Source organism: Somniosus microcephalus, chromosome 24 (genome assembly GCF_052327205.1).
Source record: "Somniosus microcephalus isolate GS21.2 chromosome 24, FLI_Smic_1.0, whole genome shotgun sequence".
Lineage (NCBI taxonomy): Eukaryota > Metazoa > Chordata > Chondrichthyes > Squaliformes > Somniosidae > Somniosus > Somniosus microcephalus.
This window is the reverse complement of record NC_141010.1, coordinates 30,371,361-30,395,172: the sequence shown is the minus strand read 5'-3', so window position 1 is coordinate 30,395,172 and position 23,812 is coordinate 30,371,361. Positions and strand designations below refer to the sequence as shown.

The 23,812-nt window shown below is 42.2% G+C and overlaps 1 protein-coding gene across 1 annotated transcript; it reads right to left on the bottom strand.

The window, feature by feature from the left end:
* Positions 1-1,293: 1,293 nt before the first annotated feature.
* meox1 (mesenchyme homeobox 1) lies at positions 1,294-23,079 on the bottom strand. Its single transcript, XM_085966385.1, has 3 exons — positions 22,401-23,079; positions 8,829-9,001; positions 1,294-2,083 (listed from the first exon to the last, which is right to left on the bottom strand). Exons 1-3 carry the CDS (start codon positions 22,882-22,884, stop codon positions 1,889-1,891), a joined length of 852 nt encoding a protein of 283 aa, XP_085822511.1. The 5' UTR covers positions 22,885-23,079; the 3' UTR covers positions 1,294-1,888.
* Positions 23,080-23,812: the final 733 nt, after the last annotated feature.

Genomic DNA, 23,812 nt, shown 5'->3' with positions numbered 1-23,812 from the left:
CGATGACATCATTGAGACCCGACTGTAATTTTAACATGGGCCTGAGCGGGGAATCCACCTGGAGTTAAAATCGGGCCGAAGAATCTTCTTTCTGACAACTGTAAAGGCCTTTAATGATATGAACTTGACCAGCCTTAGTCCACTTCCTTGTTTGACCAACAAATTTCTTGGATTGGCCCTAAATTGGCAGTCTCACTGAGAAAGGTCATAAGGGTGGGAAATGAAAATATCACAGTATATGGGGGTCTCCTCAAGTTGGAATTAAGGCAGATAGATCTAATCTATGTGAATTGAAAGTGCTCGATACTGGGTTCCAAAGTGACAAGTGGATAAACATTTGAAGCAGAGGACGATACAGGGCCATGGGGAGAGAGCAGAGTAATGGCATTAGTTTTGGATCGCTCGAGCAAAGAGCTGGCACAAACACAATGGGCCGAACGGCCTCCATTTTTGCTGTAAACTTCTGTAAAGTGTCAGCTGTGGCTCAGTTGGTAGCACCTCACCTAAATCTAGGCTGACACACCAGTGCAGTGCTGAGGGAGTGCTGCACTGTCGGAGGTGCCGTCTTTTGGATGAGACGTTAAACCCTTCCTCCTCTGCTCTCTCAGGTGGATGTAAAAGATCCCATGGCACTATTTCGAAGAGCAGGGGAGTTCTCCCCGTGTCCTGGCCAATACTTATCCCTCAACCCACATCACTAAAACAGATTATCTGGTCATTATCACATTGCTGTTTGTGGGAGCTTGCTGTGCGCAAATTGGTTGCTGCATTTCTTACATTACAACAGTGACTCCACTTCAAGAGTATTCATTGGCTGTAAAGCACTTTGGGATGTCCAGTGGTCCTGAAAGGCGCTATATAAATGCAAGTCTTTCTTTCTTTTTCTTCGGAAAATTATGGCTGATAAAAATCACTATGTTATGACCATTGTTAGAACTTACGATTTTCTTGACGTTTATTGATTATTATTTTAATGTGCGCTATTCACTGGGATAAAACAGATTATCTGGTCATTATCACACTGCTGTTTGTGGGAGCTTTCTGTGCGCAAATTGGCTGCTGTGTTGCCTACATTACAACAGTGACTGCACTTCAAAAAGTACTTCATTGGTTGTAAAGCACTTTGGGACGTCTGGTGGTCGTGAAAGGCGCTATATAGCTGCAAGTCTTTCTTATAGTTCTAAATTAATTGTGATGTTAAATTCCTCTGTTCATCACTTTAACAATAAACATTAGCCCGTAAATTAATTCCTTTCTTTGCTAAAATAAGAATTTCATACAAAGACATTAAAGCAATTGTACACCATGATTTGACATTTCGCATCTTGATGAGCTTAAAAATGCTACCCAAAAATAAATCCCTTGGAAATATGTGTGTTATAAATCATTTTGACAAAGGTTTAATGATATAAAATGATTATTTAACATATTGCATTTTACTGAATCAGTTTATTTTACATACGCCTAATATATGTTGGAACAATTGCTACTACAGAGGAACTATCCACTCATGGTTTCATCTCCATAAATCTATATGCTGTTATTTAATTTATTGTGGTATGAACTGATGTTTCTCGCATTATTTATACAACAAACCTGCAAGCTAATTTTTCTTAAAAAATACAAAATTAATTACATTTTGTTGAAATGATTAATGGTACAATAGATATCCAGTTCTGAGTCCTCTTTGTTATATTGCAGAAGTGAAACGTTCATGGTCAACAACCACCTAATTTTGGTTTCAAAGCTGGATGAGTCCAAGGTGGTGTTCCGAAATGTTCAAATTTTCATTCAAGGTTGAACGAGTTGACACCTGATATTAAATATGTGATGTCCCCCAACTTAAGCGCACTTTAGAGTCTGAACCTGATGGGCCTGGCCAATGGATTTATCTAATACTGTCCTGCATTGTTTCCTTCTTGTCCAATAAGCCCTCCATGTGGCTCTTTCCATCTGCATTCCTGAGGTTTGAGTCAGGAGTCACGCAGTCCACATCATCTTGTTCTTGACTCTGTGGTGAAATGGGTTGTCCACCTTTGACACGTTTCCACTTCATCCTTCGGTTCTGGAACCAGACCTTTACCTACAGAATAAAGAACAGGAAATTACAGCTATTGGCCCAGAAATTCGGGTCGGGGGCTTCCCGCGGGTGCAAGCCTCCGACCTGCACTTACCTTGCGCGCCGGCCGTTGAGCTGTGGGCCTGCGTGCGATTCCGATCCTGGGCCTCCTCCAACTGCCGGCGCGCAGTGCTTGCATACCCCAGGGACGCAGGTAGTTCGAAGTGTCCCCTGGGATCACATGGGCCATGGAGAGCCAATGGTAGCAGGGAATGCTTCATTCATAAATTTGACAGGAAGAGCTGTCAAACCTATAAATACTATAATCCCCAAAACATCACTAAAACTTCAAATAAATTTTAAAAAATCACATTTTTAAATAAACTATAAATTACATGAAATAACTATTCTAAACAATAATTTAAATATTTGAAAAAATTAATTACATTTTCTAACGGGGCTAAAAATAAACTTACCTTTCTTTAAAGTATTTAAAAATAATAAACCTGTGGAAAAAATGTTTTAATTTTAATTAATTCACCACTTACCTTGTTAAAAGCAGGGCTTGCGCCTGCTTCTTAAAAGTGTAACTGCTGGAGACTTACCCTCCCGGAGAACCCTGCAAAAAAAACGTAAGTTCGATGCGCACGCGCTGCCTCTCCGGCGCACGCGTTCCACCTGTCAACCCCTTCTTTCAAGGGAACGGAAGTTCCGCTTTCCCGCGTATGCGCAGTGCATGCACGAAATCGGCACTTTTGTTGGGTCTACGCGTGAGTACCCAGTGCGTACTCACGCGTGGGGACCCGAATTTCTGGGCCATTATGTCCTCCGCGCCCTCATTCCCCCTCCTCCCAAATATCAACTCATCAATTCCATGCCTAATTCCCCCAGTCAAAATACTGGCCAACCAAAGCGATTATTGTTCCATATCTGGGCTGATTTATAAGCTGAACCATCAGCGAGTAATTCACTGCAATAAAGCTTTTAAAAGTATAATGGCCACAATGAAATAGAGATTCAAACAGGATCCATATTCTCAAAATTTCTTATTTTAATTACTTTTTTGTTCCACCATTTTTTGAGCCTCCCCTCCATGAACGGATGGAGGTATCACAGGGCTACAGACCCACAGGTGCTGGTCATGCTGTGGTGGTTGCTCTGCTGGCCATAATTCATATGTGCTTCGTGACAGTGAAAGTCGGTCATCTGTTCAACCATAAGATCATCACAGTCAAACCTGATCAGTCCTCAACCAATGTCCACACATGCTCACTTCCAGTGGTGGGGTAGCTAGACAGGGACCAGGAGCGGAGACACTGGCTGATTTCTCGCCCTCTCTAATCCGGGAGTTCTGATGCCAATTGTAGTGCCTCCACTGGTGGTCTTGCTGGCATCAGCTAATGCAGCAACAATCAAATTCGACACCTTCCTGTTCTGCATGGCTCAAGTGCTCATGCTCCTGATCTTTGGCCAATCGGTGTGGAGGGATGGGGTGTGGGGGGGCGATGGTGGGCACGGGCAAGTCGGAGGACTTCCTCTTGTGTCTGCTCCTGGGCCTGGTCAAGGTGGCCATCTGTAGGTCCAGGTTGGACACAGCCAGTGGGTGGGGTGTGGGTCACTCTGGCTGCTTGCCTCTCTTTCGTGGTCTTGTCCATGTCAGGGCGGCCCTGGAGAAGGAGCACGCGGTGTCGGCTGGTACGCTTGAGGCCTTCAGCGACTGGTGGGCGCTGCAGGGACTGGAGTGTGTAGTGGACACCGATAATAATATTATTATTTAAGTTTATAAGTTTCCTTTGTTTTTTTATGGTTTAGTTCTTTATTAGTTGTGCCCCTCTAAAAAGTGGGCACTTTTGCTTGGTGACACGGGGCAACCTTATTTTAAAAAGGTACTCAAATGAATACTTTTTCTGTGCCATTCTAAACGTTTTCAGACCATTGCCTATAAAAGAGGCATGGCAAGGGGTGCCACGCTTGTAAGCATTGTTACATCATGCCTTCGTAGCGAGAGGGTTTGAGTACAGGAACAAGGATGTCTTGCTGCAGTTGTACAGGGTCTTGGTGAGACCACACCTTGAGTATTGTGTGCAGTTTTGGTCACCTTATCTGAGGAAGGATGTTCTTGCCATGGAGGGAGTGCAGCGAAGATTCACCAGGCTGATACCTGGGATGGCAGGAATGACGTATGAGGAGAGATTGGGTCGATTGGGCTTGTACTCGCTGGAGTTTAGAAGAATGAGAGGGGATCTCATTGAAACTTATAAAATTCTGACAGGACTGGACAGACTAGATGCAGGAAGGATGTTCCTGATGGCGGGGGAGTCCAGAACCAGGGGTCACAGTCTAAGGATAAGGGGTAGGCCATTTAGGACAGAAATGAGGAGGAATTTCTTCACACAGAGAGTGGTGAACCTGTGGAATTCTCTACCACAGAAGGCAGTAGAGGCCAATACATTAAATATATTCAAGAAGGAGTTAGATATATTTCTTAAGGCTAAAGGGATCAAGGGGTATGGGGAGAAAGCAGGGACCGGTTACTGAATTTGGATGATTAGCCATGATCGCATTGAATGGCGGAGCAGGCTCGAGGGGCCAAATGGCCTACTCCTGCTCCTATCTTCTATGTTTCTATGTTAGGAGTGTGGGCACCACAACAATACGCACTACATTCCAATTTAATGACCAAGCGGCGGAATATTTCAGATATTACTTCAGATTTTGAAAACCAAAGCAATGTCCTCCTGCAGTACCAAACAATTAAGTGCCGACTCTCGGGTTGTGTTAACCTTCTCTAACTATGGGGACACACTGCACCAAACGGATGAACCCCCATCAAACTACGGTTTCAAATCAATTTGGAATTTAACGGGTTAATTCTTACCTCAGTTAACATATAGGGACACTGGAACAACAAATGCCACAACTAGCAGCTTGAGGGCTCGTACAGGGATTAATCTGTAGATTGCACAATACCGCATTTATACAACCAAATTCCTAATCCATGAATAACCAGTTTTCCACAAAACTGTATTCACTTACCAGAAGTACATGGAATTCGCATGGAAGCATTGCTGTTGAGGCTTCCCATAGCCAGCTTGTTGCTGGAAACATTAGCGCGAGGAAGAGATTTACAGTATCTTTTTAAGTTGTTGCACTTGCAAACAATAATGCCAGCAGCCAAGTAAAAGCGGCACTGTAGGCACAGAGCAAAGTGAGGGGGAAAATAGGCTCAAATAACAGGAATTCGCACCTACAGGAATAAACAGAGCCAGTGTAAACAGGAAACTGTTCCGACTCACTCAACAGAAGTATGAATTTGTCAGCTATTCAGAACAAATATAATTTAATATTTTTTTTGCCAACAGGTCACGTTGCTTCTGATTTAGAAATTGCAACTTAGGTTTAAATTCCTGGCTTCTTCAAAGAAGTTTCTTGTCTTCTGTTTTATTTTGCCGTTCTTTCAAAGAAGCATTATTACCCTGAAATCTTACAGAAACCCTCCCTTTCTTCTACAGTGTTTCCAGCTGTTGCCATTCACTCACAAGTCCCACAATTTGGAGAACATTTTTTTTTAAATGCTTGCGATTCATGAGGGATACTTAAATGTAGTTTTCAAAAAGATTGTGTGTGAATCTTGACATTAAAGAGCAAAAGCAAGTGGCAGAAATCCCAAAGTGTATCTCAGGCTTTGGCAATGCTATTCCTGGTGTGATGAGTTAAAAAAAATTCCCCTGTTGAAAAATATTTTTGGTTTATGATTTCTCTGATGAGTGGCTGTTTTCTGCATCTTCACTCATCAAAATAGTAGCGATTCCCCGTTAAGTCAGAACTTTTAACTCACAGAATCTGCCTCCATAACAGAAAGAATTTGGATCTCGAAATCCATGTCTTTTTGTTTCTCCAGGTCAGGTATGCTGTAGCGCACCCACACCGAGCTGTTCCCATTCAAGCGATTTAACTGCAAATCGCAACCCAGCGTTTAAAATAAAAGAGCAATTGCTCTTAAAATGGGCAGAAGGTTATGGCCTGTTTTAGGAGGAATCAATTGTAACCAGATGCCACTCAAATGAGGCACGGCAGGTTTTGTGTTGTTTTAGCACTTTTGCTGCTGCGCGCTGTTGGGGGCAATTGAATGTTTGGATGCAAAACGTTCTTCACAAATGCTGTTCCTCAATAAAAGCAAATGTCTTAATCACTTTATTTCCTCAAACCAAAATAGTCTTACATTTCTTTTGGCATTCTGTGTGCATTTTTTCTTATTACTGGCGTTCTGGAAAGTATTCTTTGTATTGGAGCTAATTTACAGAACAAACGGGAAACTGTTCAACCTCCATCGCCTCCAGTCCAGAACCAAGGTCATCCCATCCTCTGTCATCGAATTACAGTATGCAGACGATGCTTGCGTCTGCGCTCACTCGGAGGTCGAACTCCAAACCATCGTAAACACCTTCACCGAAGCGTACGAGAGCATGGGCCTTACACTAAACATCCGTAAGACAAAGGTCCTCTACCAACCTGCCCCCGCCACACAGTGCTGCCCCCCGATTATCAAAATCCACGACAAGGCCTTGGACAACGTGGACCACTTTCCATACCTCGGGAGCCTACTGTCAACAAGGGCAGACACCGACGACGAAGTCCAACACCGCCTTCAGTGTGCCAGTGCAGCCTTCGGTCGCCTGAGGAAGAGAGTGTTTGAAGACCACGACCTCAAACTCGGCACTAAGCTCATGGTCTACAGGGCAGCAGTGATACCTGCCCTGCTGTATGTCTCAGAGACATGGACCATGTACAGCAGGCACCTCAAAGCACTGGAGAGGTACCACCAACGCTGCCTCCGCAAGATCCTGCAAATCCATTGGCAGGATAGACGCACCAACGTCAGTGTTCTCACTCAGGCCAACATCCCCAGCATCGAAACTTTGACCACGCTCGATCAGTTCCGATGGACGGGTCACATTGTCCGCATGCCCGATACGAGACTCCCAAAACAAGCGCTCTACTCGGAGCTCCGGCACGGCAAGAGAGCCCCAGGTGGGCATAGGAAACGCTTCAAGGACACCCTCAAAGCCTCCTTGAAAAAGTGCAACATCCCCACCGACACCTGGGAATCCCTGGCCCAAGACCGCACAAAGTGGAGGAGAAGCATCCGGGAAGGCGCCGAACACCTCGAGTGTCTTTGCCGGGAGCAAGCGGAAGCCAAGCGCAAGGAGCGCACGTCAACCCAAGCACCCCACCCACCCGCCCCTTCAACCACCGTCTGCCCCACCTGTGACAGAGACTGTAGGTCCCGCATTGGACTAATTAGCCACCTGCGAGCTCATTTTTAATGTGGAAGCAAGTCAGCCTCGGTTCCGAGGGACTGCCTAAGAAGGAGAAGATTCTTTGTATTTATGTAGACTTACGTTCCTCTGCTCCCTGCACTGTTCTCTGATGGGGTCCTGCTTTGAAGCCTCTGTCTGAGCCGTAATCAGCTGCTCAACGGTGAGCGAGAGCAGCAAAGATAGATAAACTCACCCTCCACAGTGACATTGTCTGCCGGTTCTCACTGTCTAGGTTCACACGTGAAGAATAGGCAGCTGGGTAAAGTACTGGGTGGGGGCAGGGGGGAGGCGGGGGGGAACTGGTGCCTGTAGAACCGTAACCCAGCAGCAGTCAACATCACCTTCGGGAGAGATGGGGAGAAAATTGGCAAATACAAAATCCCACTCTTTTATTAGTGTCTCCTCATAACTTTTCCAGGGGGAGATTTCTTTGAAGTGCTAGGTGTAGCAGAATTGTAAACATGCTCATACTTTCTCCGTGGTCAGCTCCCCGCTTGTGTACGGATAGAGGACAAGTTCTTTCAATTCCCCATTTTCTTCACCAAACAGCTGTCTTTAACCTACTCCCAATTTCAGTACTTCTCAGGTTATACTCAGGAAAACCCTGGTGCTGTTCCAAGGAATGCAGTTTTGCACTTTAAGAAGTTCCATTGCAAATCCTCAATATGAAGCCCAAAAATAATAACATTTGACAAGCCGCCTGATCGCTGGGTCAGACTCCCACATTGCTTGCGGTTCTCATACCCATCATGCCTGTATGAGAGAGATATGGTCGCTCAGTGTGTAGAATACTACCCTTTCAGCTCTAGGACTTGCATTTGAATTTGGCTCTGAACTGAAAAGATACCAATCTCCTTTCGCTCTTGCCTATAAGGACTCTATACAACATGAATTCAAGCAGTCTCGAGCAAGGTCTTTGCAGACATGGGGCGCACAGTATGGAGCTCATAATTCAGCACCAATTGGCAGTCTTACTCAGACAGACTCCACAAGCACGGCTAGTGTGAGGTAAGGAAATGCCACACTAGCACAGCACTGCCATTCCTCACTTTGATCAACACAAAATTGACCCAGAAATAATATGTGAACAGTGCCCTGGTGCGGAGCACTTACAGGTTCCAATGTGCTGCGCCAGGGAATGTAGGATGCCGGCTTGTGCCCTTCGTTCCCTAGGTGGCACAACCCCAGTCACCTTTACCATCAGAAAAAAAGTGGAGGTTTGCTGCTTGCCCAGCCAGAGGGAAAACTGGTGCCCGAGTCTCACGTGTATCGCAGCAGTCAGCAACACAATGATTTCAGCAGCAGTGTGAGGGCATGAAGCAAGGTGGAAGGTTGGGGGATCTAAATATGTAAAAAGTAGTGGAAGATAGGTTAAAAAAAAAACAAAGTAACAAGCATCCACGATTATTAACCAGATGGAACAATATTGGAAGCAGTAAAATATTTACCTGTCTTTCTGTGAGATCCAGGTTAACTGCTATCTCGTATCGCCTCAGTCTGGTCAGATAATTATGATGGGCAAATTCAGCCTCTAGTTCGCGAATCTGTTCTTTTGTGAATGCTGTCCTTTCTTTCCTGGCCTTGTTGTTAGACTCTGACTTGTAATTCGAATCTTGAGTTTCTGTAACAAGTTACAACGACATATGATTACAAATAATATCCATGTTTCCTTGAGTTGCATGGTGCGTATAGAGAGTAATGGGTTGTGTTTTAGCTTGGCTCACGAGATTGTGGGGGTTTCAGCTCTTTATCAGTGCTTCAGATCCTAATGTAAGCCGGTACTCCAGTGTAACACCGAGGAAGTGACGCGTCGTCAGAGAAGTCATCCTGTTAGATGTTAAAACGAAAGTTCTCATGATGTCCTGGTCAACATTCCTCCCTCAATCACTTTTACCGAAAAACAGATTAATTGGTCATTCATCTCATTGCTGTTTGTGGGATGTTGCTGGCACAGAATGGCCATCACATCTGCTTACACAACAGTTCCTTCACTTCAGAAACAATGCATTGCCTGGAATGCTTTGATGTGATAAGGTGCTGAATCAATGGAAGAATTATTATTTATAATTGTTGGTTGGGAGAGATTACAAGGTTGTAAAAATTGTCAGGTTCAAGTAGCATCATCGTAAGAAAGAAGGAACTTGCATTTATGTAGCGTCTTTCACATCCTCAGGATGTCCCAAAGTGCTTTATAGCCAATGACTTCCTTTTGAAGTGCAGTCATATAGACAAATGTAGCAGCCAGTTTGTGCACAGTGCGATCCCACAAACAGCAATGTGATAACTGACACGTTAAACCATTTGGGTATTGTTAGTTGAAGGATAAATATTGGACGGGACACGGGGAGAACTCCTTGCTCTTCTTCGAATTGTTCCATGGGATTTATTTATGTCCACCTGTACAGGCAGACTGGGGCCTTGGCTTAACGTCCCATCCAAAAAGACAGCACCACCAACAATGCAGCACTGCCTCTGCACCTAGACTATATGCTCAAGTCTGGGAGTGGAGCTTGAGCCCGAAACATTTTAACCGCAAGGATCAGAGCTTGGGCCTCAGCTATTCACAATCTATATCAATGATTTGGATGAGGGGACCAAATGTAATATATCCAAGTTTGCTGATGATACAAAGCTGGGTGGGAATGTAAGTTGTGAGGAGGATGCAAAGAGGCTTCAATGGGATATGGACAGGCTAAGTGAGTGGGCAAGAACATGGCAAATGGAATATAATGTGGAGAAATGTGAAGTTATCCACTTTGGTAGGAAGAATAGAAAAGCACAGTATTTTTTAAATGGTGAGAGATTGGGAAATGTTGGTGTACCTGGGTGTCCTTGTACACGAATCACTGAAAGTTAACATGCAGGTATAGCAAGCAATTAGAAAAGCAAATAGTATGTTGGCCTTTATTACAAGAGGATTTGAGTATAAGAGTAAAGACGTCTTACTGCAATTATATAGGGCCCTGGTGAGACCACACCTGGAGTATTGTGTACAGTTTTGATCTCCTTACCTAAGGAAGGATATACTTGTCATAGAGGGAGTGCAACGAAGGTTCACCAGACTGATTCCTGGGATGGGGGATTGCCCTATGAGGAGAGATTGATTGACTAGGCCTATATTCTCAGAGTTTAGAAGAATGAGAGGTGATCTCATTGAAACATACAAAATTCTTGCAGGGCTTGACAGGGTAGGTGCAGGGAGAATGTTGCCCCTGGCTGGGGAGTCTAGAACCAGGGGTCACAGACTCAGAATAAGGGGTCGGCCATTTAGGACTGAGATGAGAAGAAATTTCTTCAATCAGAGGGTGGTGAATCTTTGGAATTCTCTACCCCAGAGGGCTGTGGAGGCTCAGTCGTTGAGTATATTCAAGACAGAGATGGATAGATTTTTGGATATTAAGGGAATCAAGGGATATGAGGCTAGTGCAGGAAAGTGGAGATGAGGTAGAAGATCAGCCATGATCTTATTGGATGGCGGAGCAGGCTCGAGGGGCCGAATGGCCTACTCCTGCTCCTATTACTTACGTTCTTATGTAGCTCAGAGACGCGAGTGAGCCAAGCTGACACTTAAACTGCAGATTTGTAGCGGTTATTCTGAACAATGAAGCCAGCATATGGGATTGAAATTGCTCCCATTATTAGTTACAATATACACCACAGAACTGATCCTGTTCTGGAACAGTTTACTGTTCCTGGCATTGAGTGTCATGTCGAATACTGATAGCCAGTGCTTCTACCACTGAGCAACAATATCCATACTGAGGCTCAACAAGTGTGACAATCACTGGCCACTCATTGGATGATATTCATCAGCTGATTACAATGTGGGACGAGTTTTGGTTTGTTTTGGCAATGAGCCAGCACAGACATGATAGGCCAAATGGCCTCCGTCTGTGCTGTAAATATCAATCGTTCTCGTGATTTGTATTCACTTTGTGCTGTTTACAGTTAATGAGCAGATGGTAACAAAATGACAGCGGTGGAAAAGTTCAGACTGCACCTACAAAAACAAAATAGCAGTGCCATTCTCCTTATATGCAAGATAAAAAACAGAAAAAAGAACCTGGATTTATATGGTGCCTTCATAGCCAACTAGTTACTTTTTTGAAATACTTCAGTCAGAACTGAGCTGAATTGTCTTAATACAATTTTAAAATAATTTCACTCTTTCCACCAGCTACGAAATCCCACCCTGATTTCTTAATCCTAGAGCAATTCCTGCATCATCTGAAACATAAAGTTGACAGCGGTCTCCATTTCCAATTTTTTTTCTAACTTTCTCTCTTCTGTATCACAGTGAGATACAGTTCCATGGGCACTGGTGGCCCTGTAGTATCTCACTTCAGTGGCCATTTGACTATTGACAGTAGTTGTCCTCATCTGAGGTCTACACACACACACTCACCTTTTAGCAGGATCACCAGAAGGAGCTTGACACGAATCAGTCATTCATGAAAGAAAGACTTATGAAACAATACTGAGCAGCCTGCGGGTGGCGTTGTCCAGGGAGAGTATAAATACTCGGGCACGGGCCCAGCTTGCGCAGGACATTCTTAACAGGAACTAGTGAAGGACACAACTAGACCTCCATGTTGTAAAACTGTTGATTAAAGCTTTGTTTAACGCTTAGGCCAAGTGCCTAGTAGTTTTCTTACGTCAGAGCTCATCAGTAGGAATGCTGAATGATTTTTCCCTTCCCCAGTCCAAGTGTGCTGAGTCTAATTATTGTACTCCCCCACCCCCACCAAGTGCCTCAACTTAGATCAGCTAAGTAAGCACAGTCTGGGATCAGAAGTAAATTGGGTGGTGTTAGCCTAAGTGGTAGCACTCTCACCTCTGATTCAGAAGTTTATGGGCTCAAGTGCAACTCCAGAGACTTGAGCCCAAAATCTAGGCAAACACTCCAGTGCAGCACTGAGGGAGCGCTGCACTGCCATCTTTCAGATGAGACGTTAAAATGAGGTCCCAACTGCCCTCTCAGGTGAACGTATGAGATCCCATGGCATTAGTCGAAGAAGAGCAGGGGCATTCCTGCACACACCCTCCCCCCCACCGCCCCCAGTGTCCTGGGCCAATATTTGTTCCTCAAATGAACATCATTAAAACAGATTATCTGGTTATTATCTCATTGCTGTTTGTGGGAGCTTGCTGTGCACAAACTGGTTGCCGCATTTCCTACATTGCAACAGTGACTACACTTCAAAAAGTACTTCATTGTGTGTAAAGCACTTTGGGGGCATCCCGAGGTTGTGAAAGGCGCTATATAAATGCAAGCTCTTTCTTTCCTTCTAGGTAAAATTTGCCTATAAAGCCATTGAGGGAGCCCTCATAATTTCCAAATTAAACAGCTGAAGATATATAAATAGGCTTGGTTCTAAATACTGAAATCTATGGGGCAGCGCACCTTTTAAGGTATAGCTTTGGAGTAGCAACTATGAGCCAAGCAGTGTGTACAATGAGGAGCAAACCATACAGTACTACATTGTACGGAGTTTGTGGAAGAATGGCAGCAATTAGGAAAGGCATATGTGTCTAGAAGGTGTAAAAACAATAGACATGTCACGTCAAACATAGCGAGAAAGTAATTTGTCTTAATTGCAATGACCTCAACCGTGACAGGATTCCAAATGCCATCTGCTTTTAAAAGAATCAGGCTATTTCCTCCATCAATCCTTCCTGGAATCCACAATCCAAGTTGCATTTCCCCACCACAAATATAAACAGAACTAAAAGGTGCCACGTGGCTCCAACGCACTGAACCATCAATGCACCAAATCACTGGCTTGCCGAAGGGGAAATGCACCCTCAATGCTGCAAGAGATTTCATTGTAGGGTCAGAGGAACCCTGATTGCAACAATCCTGATTTGCCGAGCGTAAGCCAGGCTTCGTCCTGAAATGGAACAGGGAGAACTGGACAGAGTCATCTTTTAGCTGGTATGCACTTCTTTATTGGCCTGCTCGAAACATTACTGGCTGAGGGAGGGAAGCAGGCCAGACGCCTGCCCTCTCAGCTACAGATGGTGCACGGATCAGGAGCACCGATGGAACAGAGAAATAGCCTCGGGGGGGAAAAATAGTTTAAAATTTTTTTTTATAAGGATTCTGACGATTTACACTTCTTTGTAAAGCAAAGTTGCCACAGCATCTCATCTTTGTAGGGGCAATGATTTCACTGCAGTAAAATGTTAGTAATTAAGTCAATGTTACCATATTTAGAGAGAAAACTATTTTTTTACCCCGTGCTGAAATTTTCAATTCAACTTTGTTTATTAAATATGCAGGACTTTCTCACTAGTTTTTGCCTTCATATCATTGAAATTGTTATACAGGTAGCAGGTAAGAAGTGCGACTTCCTCCAGGATGTTGGAATTTAAATGCAGTGTAAATAAATCTTACGTTCTAAACCAAGCATCAAATGAGAAAAGGCCATTCAGCCCATCAGGCCTTTTCCTCCCACAGACTATAACTAAAAATAATTCTGCTACACTGGCTGTTGTTTTACTTGTTTGGAAATTACTTGCAGTGATGTTACCATACAAACGTATCAAATTCCTCTCTCTTATGTTTTTAATTTTATGCTAATCACAATGAGGAATATTCGTGCTTGGATATGGAACACTTTCCATTGACTGTCAGCATCAAGCACTTCCCGGTGAGGTAGACCACCACCAAAAAACATTGCGAGAGCGTCACCAGCACAAGGACTGCAGCAGTTCAAGAAGGAGGCCCACCACCACCTTCTCAGAACAAGTAGGGATGAGCAATAAATGCATCTTTGCCATCATTGCCCATATCCCAGAAACAAATGAAATAAAAAGATGCAGAGTATAGCTCCCACTACATTACCCCAACCCTTCTCTTCGCCAACAACATATCTCAGCCCCCAGCCCTAACTTCAAGCTACACCCTATTCTGCACCAATGTGATCATTTTTCCACACAAGCCGCTCTGTTGTCTCTCTGAATGGCATTTCCAATTAGTGCCAACTTTTTTGTTGTAGGCCCATGTATCAGGAACCGGAGCCTGCCCAAACCCATTTCAGAGAAGACTCTTACAACCAGCAAACAGATGCTTCTTTCATCCTATTAGGATCCGCTCGATTTGAATCCAAGTCCCAGAGGGAAAATATAAGTGACTGATCCACTGTGCTATTCGGTTCCCGCTCTGTTATTCTAGTATAAGTGTTGACCAATAAATGTGTTAATGCCTCCATTAAAACAGCAGAGAGAAGAATTTGCTGTAAATGCATTAAGCTTTTATACGATAACAAAGACAACAGTAATTTCCAAGACTGTGGAAGGAAAGATGTTTTCTACAATGTGCGTTGCCTCCTCAACTGCTTTTCACTCTTTCAAATGCGCACTCAGTACGTTTGGGGAAAAAAAGCAATGTTTTACTAATAAATCTTTATGTAATGATGTATCAATTGTGCCTTGAAAATTAAAGGAAAAAAAAAGTGTGCAGTAAAAATTTGCAATGTAGCAGATGTACATCTGCCCTGATGACTAACATGGTCGTTTTTGAGTGGAATTTTCAAAGCAGGAAATTCTTGGCTATTCCAGGACTGTTGCCTGTCAATAAACTCCCCAACATATCAGCACAGTCTTGGTAAAAATGTGGGATTGTGACAATTTTACCATAGACTTGATTACAGGAAGTTAATGCGTTACAAGTTACCACAGCCCTGCCAAGTGTCACTCACTGGGAGTGACTGTCAGTCATTCACTTTGGTTTAAAAATGTGTCCTACTCTGATGTACGTCGTCTTTGCTCCATATGTTTAAGTAGTTTTATTATTTGCCTCACTTCTGCGGATCCGAAATTTCCCTCCTAACAGTTCCTCAATGTTTCAGTTCAATGAGTGCGTCCCATTAACTCACATTCTTACTGCCGTACTAACACATGGGGAAAGAGAGCAGTAAAGGATGAATCCAACCACAAAAGACAGCAGGGCTGAAATTAGTCTCGGCCGTTAGCACATGAGGGGCGATAACGACTCAACAGCCCATTTTGGCTTTAACGAAATTGAAAACTAGGTGGGTGTAAAACGGGCTGCGAATTCACTATCGCCCATTTCACACGATCGCCCAAGGTATCAAAAGGTAACCTTCAAAGAACACTAATAAAACGCAACTTTTAAATACTTACAACTCAACAATTAGAGTAACTTTTAACTGTACAATATACAAACTTTCTAACCCTACAGTTTGTTATTCTTATTTCATAGAATCATAGAAACGGACTATTTGAAAGAGTACTGGGGCTTAGTCCCAAACCACTCAACCACCTTTTGTCCATAACTCTGCGAGCTCCTCGTCCTCCAGTACCTGTCCAACTCCCTTTTTAAATTATTCATAGAATCAGCTTCCACCACCTTTTCAGGCAGAGCACTCCAGATCCCCGCAACTCTGAATTTAAAAAAATTCTCCTCATCTGCCCTCTAGATCTTTTGCCAATGAATCTATGACCTCTGGTTATTGACCCGCTCGATGTGTAATTTTTAAAAAACAGAAGGAATTTCAGGAGCACTCAGTAAACAGCTTCTGTAAAAATACATCTGGGCAAAACGCATTTTCATTTTAAACTGTAAAAATGAAATACCATTGCCTGGGGACTGGGTGTATCAGTGGGTTCGCACAACGTTCTTTCATCTCTGGGACAGAGGTTTGATTTCAACTGATACTGAAAAGTTGGAAGTCCCTTTTTGCAGGCTGTGACTTCCAAGGATAAAATTATACAGTCTTCATCACTAATTAAGATGAAATGATCATTATCACTAAGAGATTATACAAAGACGATTCATTTTGGAATTGGAAAAATTCACACTGGTGCAGTTGGGGGCTTCACTCCTGAAGCTGGGGTTACATAGAAATTACAATACAGAACCAGGCCATCCAGCCCAACCAGTCTGTGCTGACGTTTATCCTCCACATGAGCCCACTCTGTTCCCATATCCCTTTATTCCCATTTCTTCAACCGCCTACCTAACCTCTTCTCCAACTCTCTGTCCTAAACCTTAAATATAATCTTATACCTCAATCTGGACCCCTCAGTCATTGGAAACAGTCTGTTTCTATATGCTCTGTCCCATCGCTGCATAATTTTAAACACCTCTATCAAATCACCCCTAATATCCCCTCTGTTATAATGAAAACAACCCCAATTTTTAAGTCTTTCTTTGTATTTGTATTTCCTCATACCAAGCAGCATCCTAGTGAATCCATGCTGTATTCTTTCTATTGCCTCAACATCTTCCCTATAGTGTGGAGTCCAAAACTGCACTCAATACGACAACTGTGCTCTTACTATGGGTTAAGGCACATTGGGGTATATTTCCTTCCATTTAGCAAATATTAGCAAAAACAACGGAACAAATATGAAGTGGGAACACTACACTTTATATTCAGCCCACTTGCAAAAAGAGGAAATGTACATCCCATTATTGGAGCAAAGTAGAGGAGCTTTACTCAGTGTTCAGTCTGTACGGTATCGTCTCTTTCAGCTTGTGTGGAGCCTAAACACCGGCACACAGCAGTTGGGCCGAATGGTCGGTTTCTGTGCTGTAAATTCTATGTCATTCTATCTGACTTGGGAGTACTTGATGCAGAAACTGGGTGCAGAAAAAAAGTGAGAAAATGTTCCATTTCCCAGCACTAAAGTTTCTCACCTTAATGATAAAAAGTCATGTCTTTAAAAAAAAAACACTTAATTGAGGAAACAAAGGAGACAAAGTGTTGATGTATTGAAGGGCCAGCCTGCAACAATAGCACTTCCTCTGCTCAATCAGCAACTCCTCTATTAGTGCTGGCAGAAAGGGTTTCTCGGTTACGTTCAGCCAGGAAAGACTCAAATGAATTGATCCATAAATAAAGCGTGATTGTGATTTATTATAACCTACCCTGCTAGATCACTATGTTGTTGTCAGAACAAATGCAATAAAGAGTCATAGTTAGGACTTTATACTGTAAAAACCCAAGATGTCTTCGTAATTTAAGTACATACTCCTGAAATAAATGAAAAATGATCAATTCAGCGAGACTTCATACAAGTATCATATTCCCAGAGCATTTAGTGCTAATGGGGTGTTTTAAAAAAAACACAAGCTTTAACTTACAGGTGTGATGTTAATTAGTAGAGAAGCTAATTATGGCATGTGCGATGTGAAAAATCTAAATCGGATTCTGAAGTGAGATTATTATTTTAAGTCATCTCGTAATCGAGAATTTTCAAAAGTTGTGACTTTCGTGTCTTGTGAAATTTGCGATACACAAAATTTCTACAATGTGTCTAGGCAGAAGTAAAGCTGTATGGAGAGCAGATCTTTCACACTATAATAATGACACATTCAAAATTCAGGAGGTTTATTATAGTGCTGTCATAAGCAGAAAACAATATAACACTCATGGAGTTTACAACTAACTTTGTAGAAATGTTTTGCTGATTTGTGTGTTTATAATTCTGCCGTTTAGTGGATCCCACTGATACCCTGGTTATTCTTCATTTTTGATACTGGAACAGCTCCTGAATCTGGTTGAGATCCCGTGCCAAAGACAGACTACAATTGTTTCTGTAGGCACCTGAACTATGCAGCAACCAGAACAAACATAACCAGCACGATGTTTCACTCTGATTTTGAAAGCGTGCAACTGCATACTGCATCATTTTCCAGAAACATAGAATGTTATTGATCCAGTTTGAGTAATCCGTCTGCACCCTTAAATTTTCAAGATTTATTTTAATAAGGTTAATAAAGCATCTGAATTCTGGAAATAAGTCTACACTGGATTCTAAGTGTAATCAGTGGGTAAAAGGAGTACCTAGTACAGTATGTGTGATGATGGTTAACTTTGAAATATACCAAACATAACCGCACTACCAGTTTTGCAAACCTTCCACCTAACTATACGTCCAATCAAATTTGGAATAAGGTTGAATCAATTTTATCCAGATGTTGCTTTCTAAAAAAAAAATCCCTTTTATTGTTAATAAGCAGATCACACTGATTACCTCAAGATTAGCTCGGCATGTGTTATCCACTCACGAAGTATAACTGATGTCATAAACCTTGAGTCAAGTTCAAGCCGTTTATAACTAGACCCTAAAATTAGGGGACACCCTGTTGGTGTGATATATCACAGAATCACAGAAACCCCACAATGCAGATAGAGGCCATTTCGGCCCATCGAGCCTGCACCGACACATATCCCACCCGATCCCCGTAACCCCTACACCAACACTAACACATATCCCACCCTATCCCCGTAACCCCACGTATTTAATCCCCCTAACACTAAGGGTCAATTTATCATAGCCAATCAACCTAACCCGCACATCTTTGGACTGTGGGAGGAAACCGGAGCACCCGGAGGAAACCCACGCAAACACGGGGAGAATGTGCAAACTCCACACAGACAGTCACCCGAGGCCTTTACAATGCACCTTTACAATGCACCTTGTTTCATTGGTGTTCAGTTTTATTTTTGCAACGGTAGCAGTTGCCGTTATGCACCATATTGTTGATTTATGATATTATTCACGTAAGGGTATCAATGATATGCAGCCAACTGCAGGAAGTTTCTATGTCCAGTATATATCTTATAAAGTATAAATGCAAAATACCTAAACGTTATTCAGGAGCAACCAAATTCAGGAGCTGTTCCAGTAGCAAAATGGAAGAAACGCCAAGGTATCAGTGGGATAACGTTATGTGTTGCTGAATAGGCACCCAGTTTGTTCAAAGGGACGTCTGTTCAAATGGGGGCTTTCTCTCAGGGGATGCACGTTCTACAATTCTTTGTTTAGTGGTAAAAGGAACAGCTCCTTCCCGTGACTGAGCATTAAAAAAGCAAAGTATACCCCTGCTCTTCATTTTTATGGCTACTTCCCTTACACAAATCACACGCGATGCTGAAAAACACAAGAGCAGAAACCTTGGTAAACAAGGGGGAAAGATTTCACTGCTCACTTTTTAGAACAACTTGTAAATACATTCATGAAGATTTCCTCTTATCAATATCTCAGGTAAAAAGTTACACCAGTTCTTTTTAAACACATTTATGATTTTTCTAGAACTACCATGCTGGTGAAATCTTTATGATATTGCAGCAAATCTCTCATGGTTACTTAACATAAAATATCACAATAAAATGCAGCAAATTGTGATTAATGATGGAAATTGTAATCATGTTATCAATGATGAGATTTGCCAGCGTGGATCTGCTCTGGGCTAATCGTATCGGGTATTACGGGTAGCTTTAAGCAATGATTAAAGTAGGCCCGAACCAGAATCTGAAAAATGAAGAGTAAGGCAAAACAAAATGAACCAAAGTAGCAAACAAAAGACTCAAGAAAGATGAAATAAAACCAGGGAAGACTGAGCTAGCAAGCCAGAAAGAGAGAAAAATATAGAGTCAAAATGAAAGAAAAGTAGAGAAGCAAGAAGGCAGAAGGTAAAAAATAAAATATGTGGAGACACAAATAAGTCACTTTTTAGGACCAACTCAATTTTCATATAGAGTTCCAATTAAAAAAAAAATATTTTTCACTGTGAACAATCACACGGGAGACCGACCGACAATGTATCCTAAAAACTATAAAGGTTCACAGAAATATTACAACCATCAAAACCTATTTGACTGTCATGAAAACACTTCATCCAAATATATTTCTGAAGCTGATTTACAATCTAACTACTATATATAAAATAAAACTATTGCATGTGATGAAGAATTATCTCGGGCACTTGCAATATCTTCATGAACAAAGTAACTTTCTTGCATTTAGAAAATTTCTCTAAAATTCAAAATTGTCAAGTGTGGGTGTTACTAATTTTGCAAAAGTAAATTTTCTAAAAAACGTTAAAATTAGCAACAAAATAAATAGAAAAGTGGGCATGAACCAAGAACCAAGAATCAATAAGAAAACATCTTCCTGTGTCTATTAAGGCATTGCAACTTTTCGTCAAGTAGAATTAATTTTACACTTAGTTAGATTTTGGAAAATCCTCTCTTCAAATCAGAGAATTCAAGAAGACTTTTTTTACATTAGGAAAGTATTTTAGGTGATGTTCATTTACATTGTCTTAAATTATGTTTAGATCAAAAGATTCATGGATACTGCACTGGAGATGTGTTTAGTTCCGCAATGTTGCTAGCCTTATTTTTCATTTAAGTCATATACTACCCGGTGGGGCCCAACAAATGCCACAATGTAATTTCATGGTGTTAGTCAATGGCAAGCTGTCTGCTCACATGTCTTGTATTTGTTATGGCTTTTTATTAACTTACCCTTCTCCCCGATTCAGTACTTAATATACATCAAGCGTTTTATTTTGAAAGTAAAATGAAAGTTGTAGGAACTGCAACATTACTCCAACATACACGCTTCTGTAGTTTCAAATGGCATTTGATTTGCTTTCTTTATTCAAAACCAGTGTTTATATATATATATTAAACTGTACATTACACACCTGCTTGTATGAAGGTGGAGGTCACCACTGAGATTTGGAACATGTCTGAAGTGTAAAATGAACACATTTAATAATGTCGTGCTTAGAAAATTCACTTTTATAGAATCACTTTTCATAAATGAGTGCACTACTACGCTCATTCTGTTCTCAATTTAAGTTATTTTACACATTAGCACCTGGACCTCTTTAAAGCACATATTAGACTATGATAATCCAAAACATATGCAGATTGTATTAAAGAGTTTTAGGAATAGTCTATGTACTGATGTGAATTATGTTAAAACAAACTGCACATATATTTCCAACATCTGCAGTATTTTGCTATTGCACATATATTTTTATTGCTAATTTAATTAAGATTGGAAATAACTGAAAATATATAGAATGGTGAATACATCGGAGTGAGTTACAAGGTTGTAACCAAATCAATGAGTTCAAATGATGTCAAAAGCTGAGAGAAAAGCTTGAGTAATTTAAACCAACTGAACTGACCCTGTAATCGACTATTTGGCATCTGTTCAGTTAAATATTTCCATACATGTAATTATTTGATCAGATTTTGCAGTTTGGGCGAAGATTCTTTTTCGCTTGGTTTTTGTGTGTTGCAAAAGTATCAGAAACATCTAGATGTCCTTCCCAGGAAGATCGATAACTTTTGTTTCACGCAATTGCTGCGACTGTTGAGGTGTTTGCACGCCTCTTGTATGCAGAACTTATCATCAGATCATCTAAAGTGGGTGAAGGGGGTTTTGACAACACAGCACGAGCCATCGCTGTTCAGTTCTGACAGAAGCAGATTCCTGGCAACCTCCTGATTCCTGCAACTGGGGCCAAGCCCCGGTTGGGCTACTCATTCGGCAACTAGTCAGTCCCGTTATATCACGTTTTTAATTCATCCCCGGCTACTGAATAGAGCAAGATTCGTTGCATTTCCACTAACTAGCCTGGGTTCAAGCAGTAATGTCAGGGCAGTATACCTGCATGGGACCAATTACTGCTCCAACAGGATGGGATTTTGGGGGCATAACTTTTTGATACTATTTAATAGTACTGAAAACGAAACTTCAAATTAGAAACTGCACTGAAATTAATTCTAATAAATCTTCTGCAGGCATATTTTTTTTTGGGAACCTGCGTTAAGTTTCCTTCTGTTCCTGTTTAATTTAGTGACAGGGTGAGAATGTAACTTTTCGACAGGTGAGGAAACAAAATGCTTTATAAAGTTTTTTTTCCTCCACACTGCGAGGCTCTGGTTTATTAGCTGCATCACTTGTGATTTATTCAGAACTTTTAATCGTTTTTTGGGGGGAGAAAAAGTCAATTTGAGACTTTCTTGGCTTTTTTCGTGGCTGCGGGATTGCAACAAGTGCAGTTCATCACCTTTAAACCAAATTTAACTTTGAATTTGTTGCAAGCGAAATACTTTTGAAACAACTAAGGGCTTAATCGAAAATAATATCTTACTGTATTGCATTTTATTTGATAATCGTGTTACTGGACTTTATTTCAATCAATGTTTGGTTTCCACTGGATCTTTAAATGTTGCACCCACCTAAGACGTCGCGTTTCCTTTTCGCTGCTTTCTTGTCGGGTTCCGAGGCAGCGCCACCCCTGTGGCCGCAGTAATCCCCAGTCCCGACGCACGCCGCCGGCTCCGAGCCGCCGGTTTCGAAATTCGCGGAGTGGGCGGACAAGCACGAGGTTTGTCGCTCCCTGGCCGCCGTCGGAGGAGGAGGCGGGGGCTGCGGCGGAATGTGCCACTCGGCGCGGGGGAAGCGGGGCGGGTGATGGTCCACGTAAAGCCGCTCCTCGCCGGGAAAGCTGTGCGCCGCCGCCGCCACCAGGCAGGGCGAAGTGAATTCCGAGTAGCTGCTGCTGGAGAAGTCGGCGGCTTCGGCTTTTTTGTAAAAAGAGAAAGGAGACGGATAATGGTGCAGGCCGGGCACCCCGACCCCGGAATGTGGATTTCTCATGCAGCCCCAGACGGCGGCCCCGGAATGCGAATTGCGCATGCAGCTGCCTGTGGTCTGATCCATTGAAAGGCTGGAAGGTGCTTCCCTGCACTGAAAGTGCTGTAAATGGCAGATCTCTGCAAATTGCAGCGCCTTTTGTCACTTTAAGTCTTCAATTGGAAGCTTGCAATGATCAGATCCTTTTTTTAAAAATAAAAAAATAAATGCTCACATGTCTGCAGTCAATGAGACTGACTCCCTCTGAGTGCTTTGGTGGGAAAAGTGACAAGTTTATAGTGTGTAATGTGAGAGGGGCGGGGTTGGGCACCACATGTTGGATTGCTCCAACCAAGCAAAACATTGCTGCGATTAATCAGCAGCATTACTGTATGCGCAGAAATTTTATATGCACAACTTAATGGCTTTTTCAGACCAAGGACATCACAGACTTTTGAAAGTGAGACAGCATCGTCCCTCCTTAAGTTGCATTCTCAGGGAAAAGGGAAAAAAAAGCCCACACTGAACACATATAACATGATTTGTAAATATATCTCAAGTAGTCTTTCCCTCTCCAACAACCACATGCAGGACGTTTACAGGATGGCAAACACCTGCACCATCAATTTTGGAATAATTCATATTGCAACTACAATTTTCAGAATGCGTTTAGCCAAATGCATTCAAGGAAGGAGCCCCAAATGCAAATAAAGAGGGAAAAGTTTTATGGGGGAAAAAAGGTAACGTTGAGATTATTACAATATACTTGAACGAGCTCTTGGGCAGTAACCTTGTTTAGAGATTCAGATGATGTCATTGACGGGATTGAGCAATGTTTCAGTGGGTTTATGAAGGTCATGTGACCCCGAGACTCTTATGGGCTGTAAAAGGGCATTGTAAGGAAGTGTTCATATTTTTATTTTGAGGAGAGAGTTGTGCATCATTTTAATCAGAATGATGTCAGCAGCAATAACTTGCATTTATATAGCGTCTTTAACGTAGAATAACGTCCCAA

Bases quoted from the DNA above. Each gene is read 5' to 3' on its own strand.
- meox1 (XM_085966385.1), bottom strand. From the start codon at position 22,884: ATGGATCAGACCACAGGCAGCTGCATGCGCAATTCGCATTCCGGGGCC. The intron at 9,002-22,400 runs GTGGGTGCAACA...AACTTGTTACAG, and splicing joins AAGGAAACGCGACGTCTTAG to AAACTCAAGATTCGAATTAC. The intron at 2,084-8,828 runs GTAAATATTTTA...TTTATTCTGTAG, and splicing joins TGGATCTCACAGAAAGACAG to GTAAAGGTCTGGTTCCAGAA.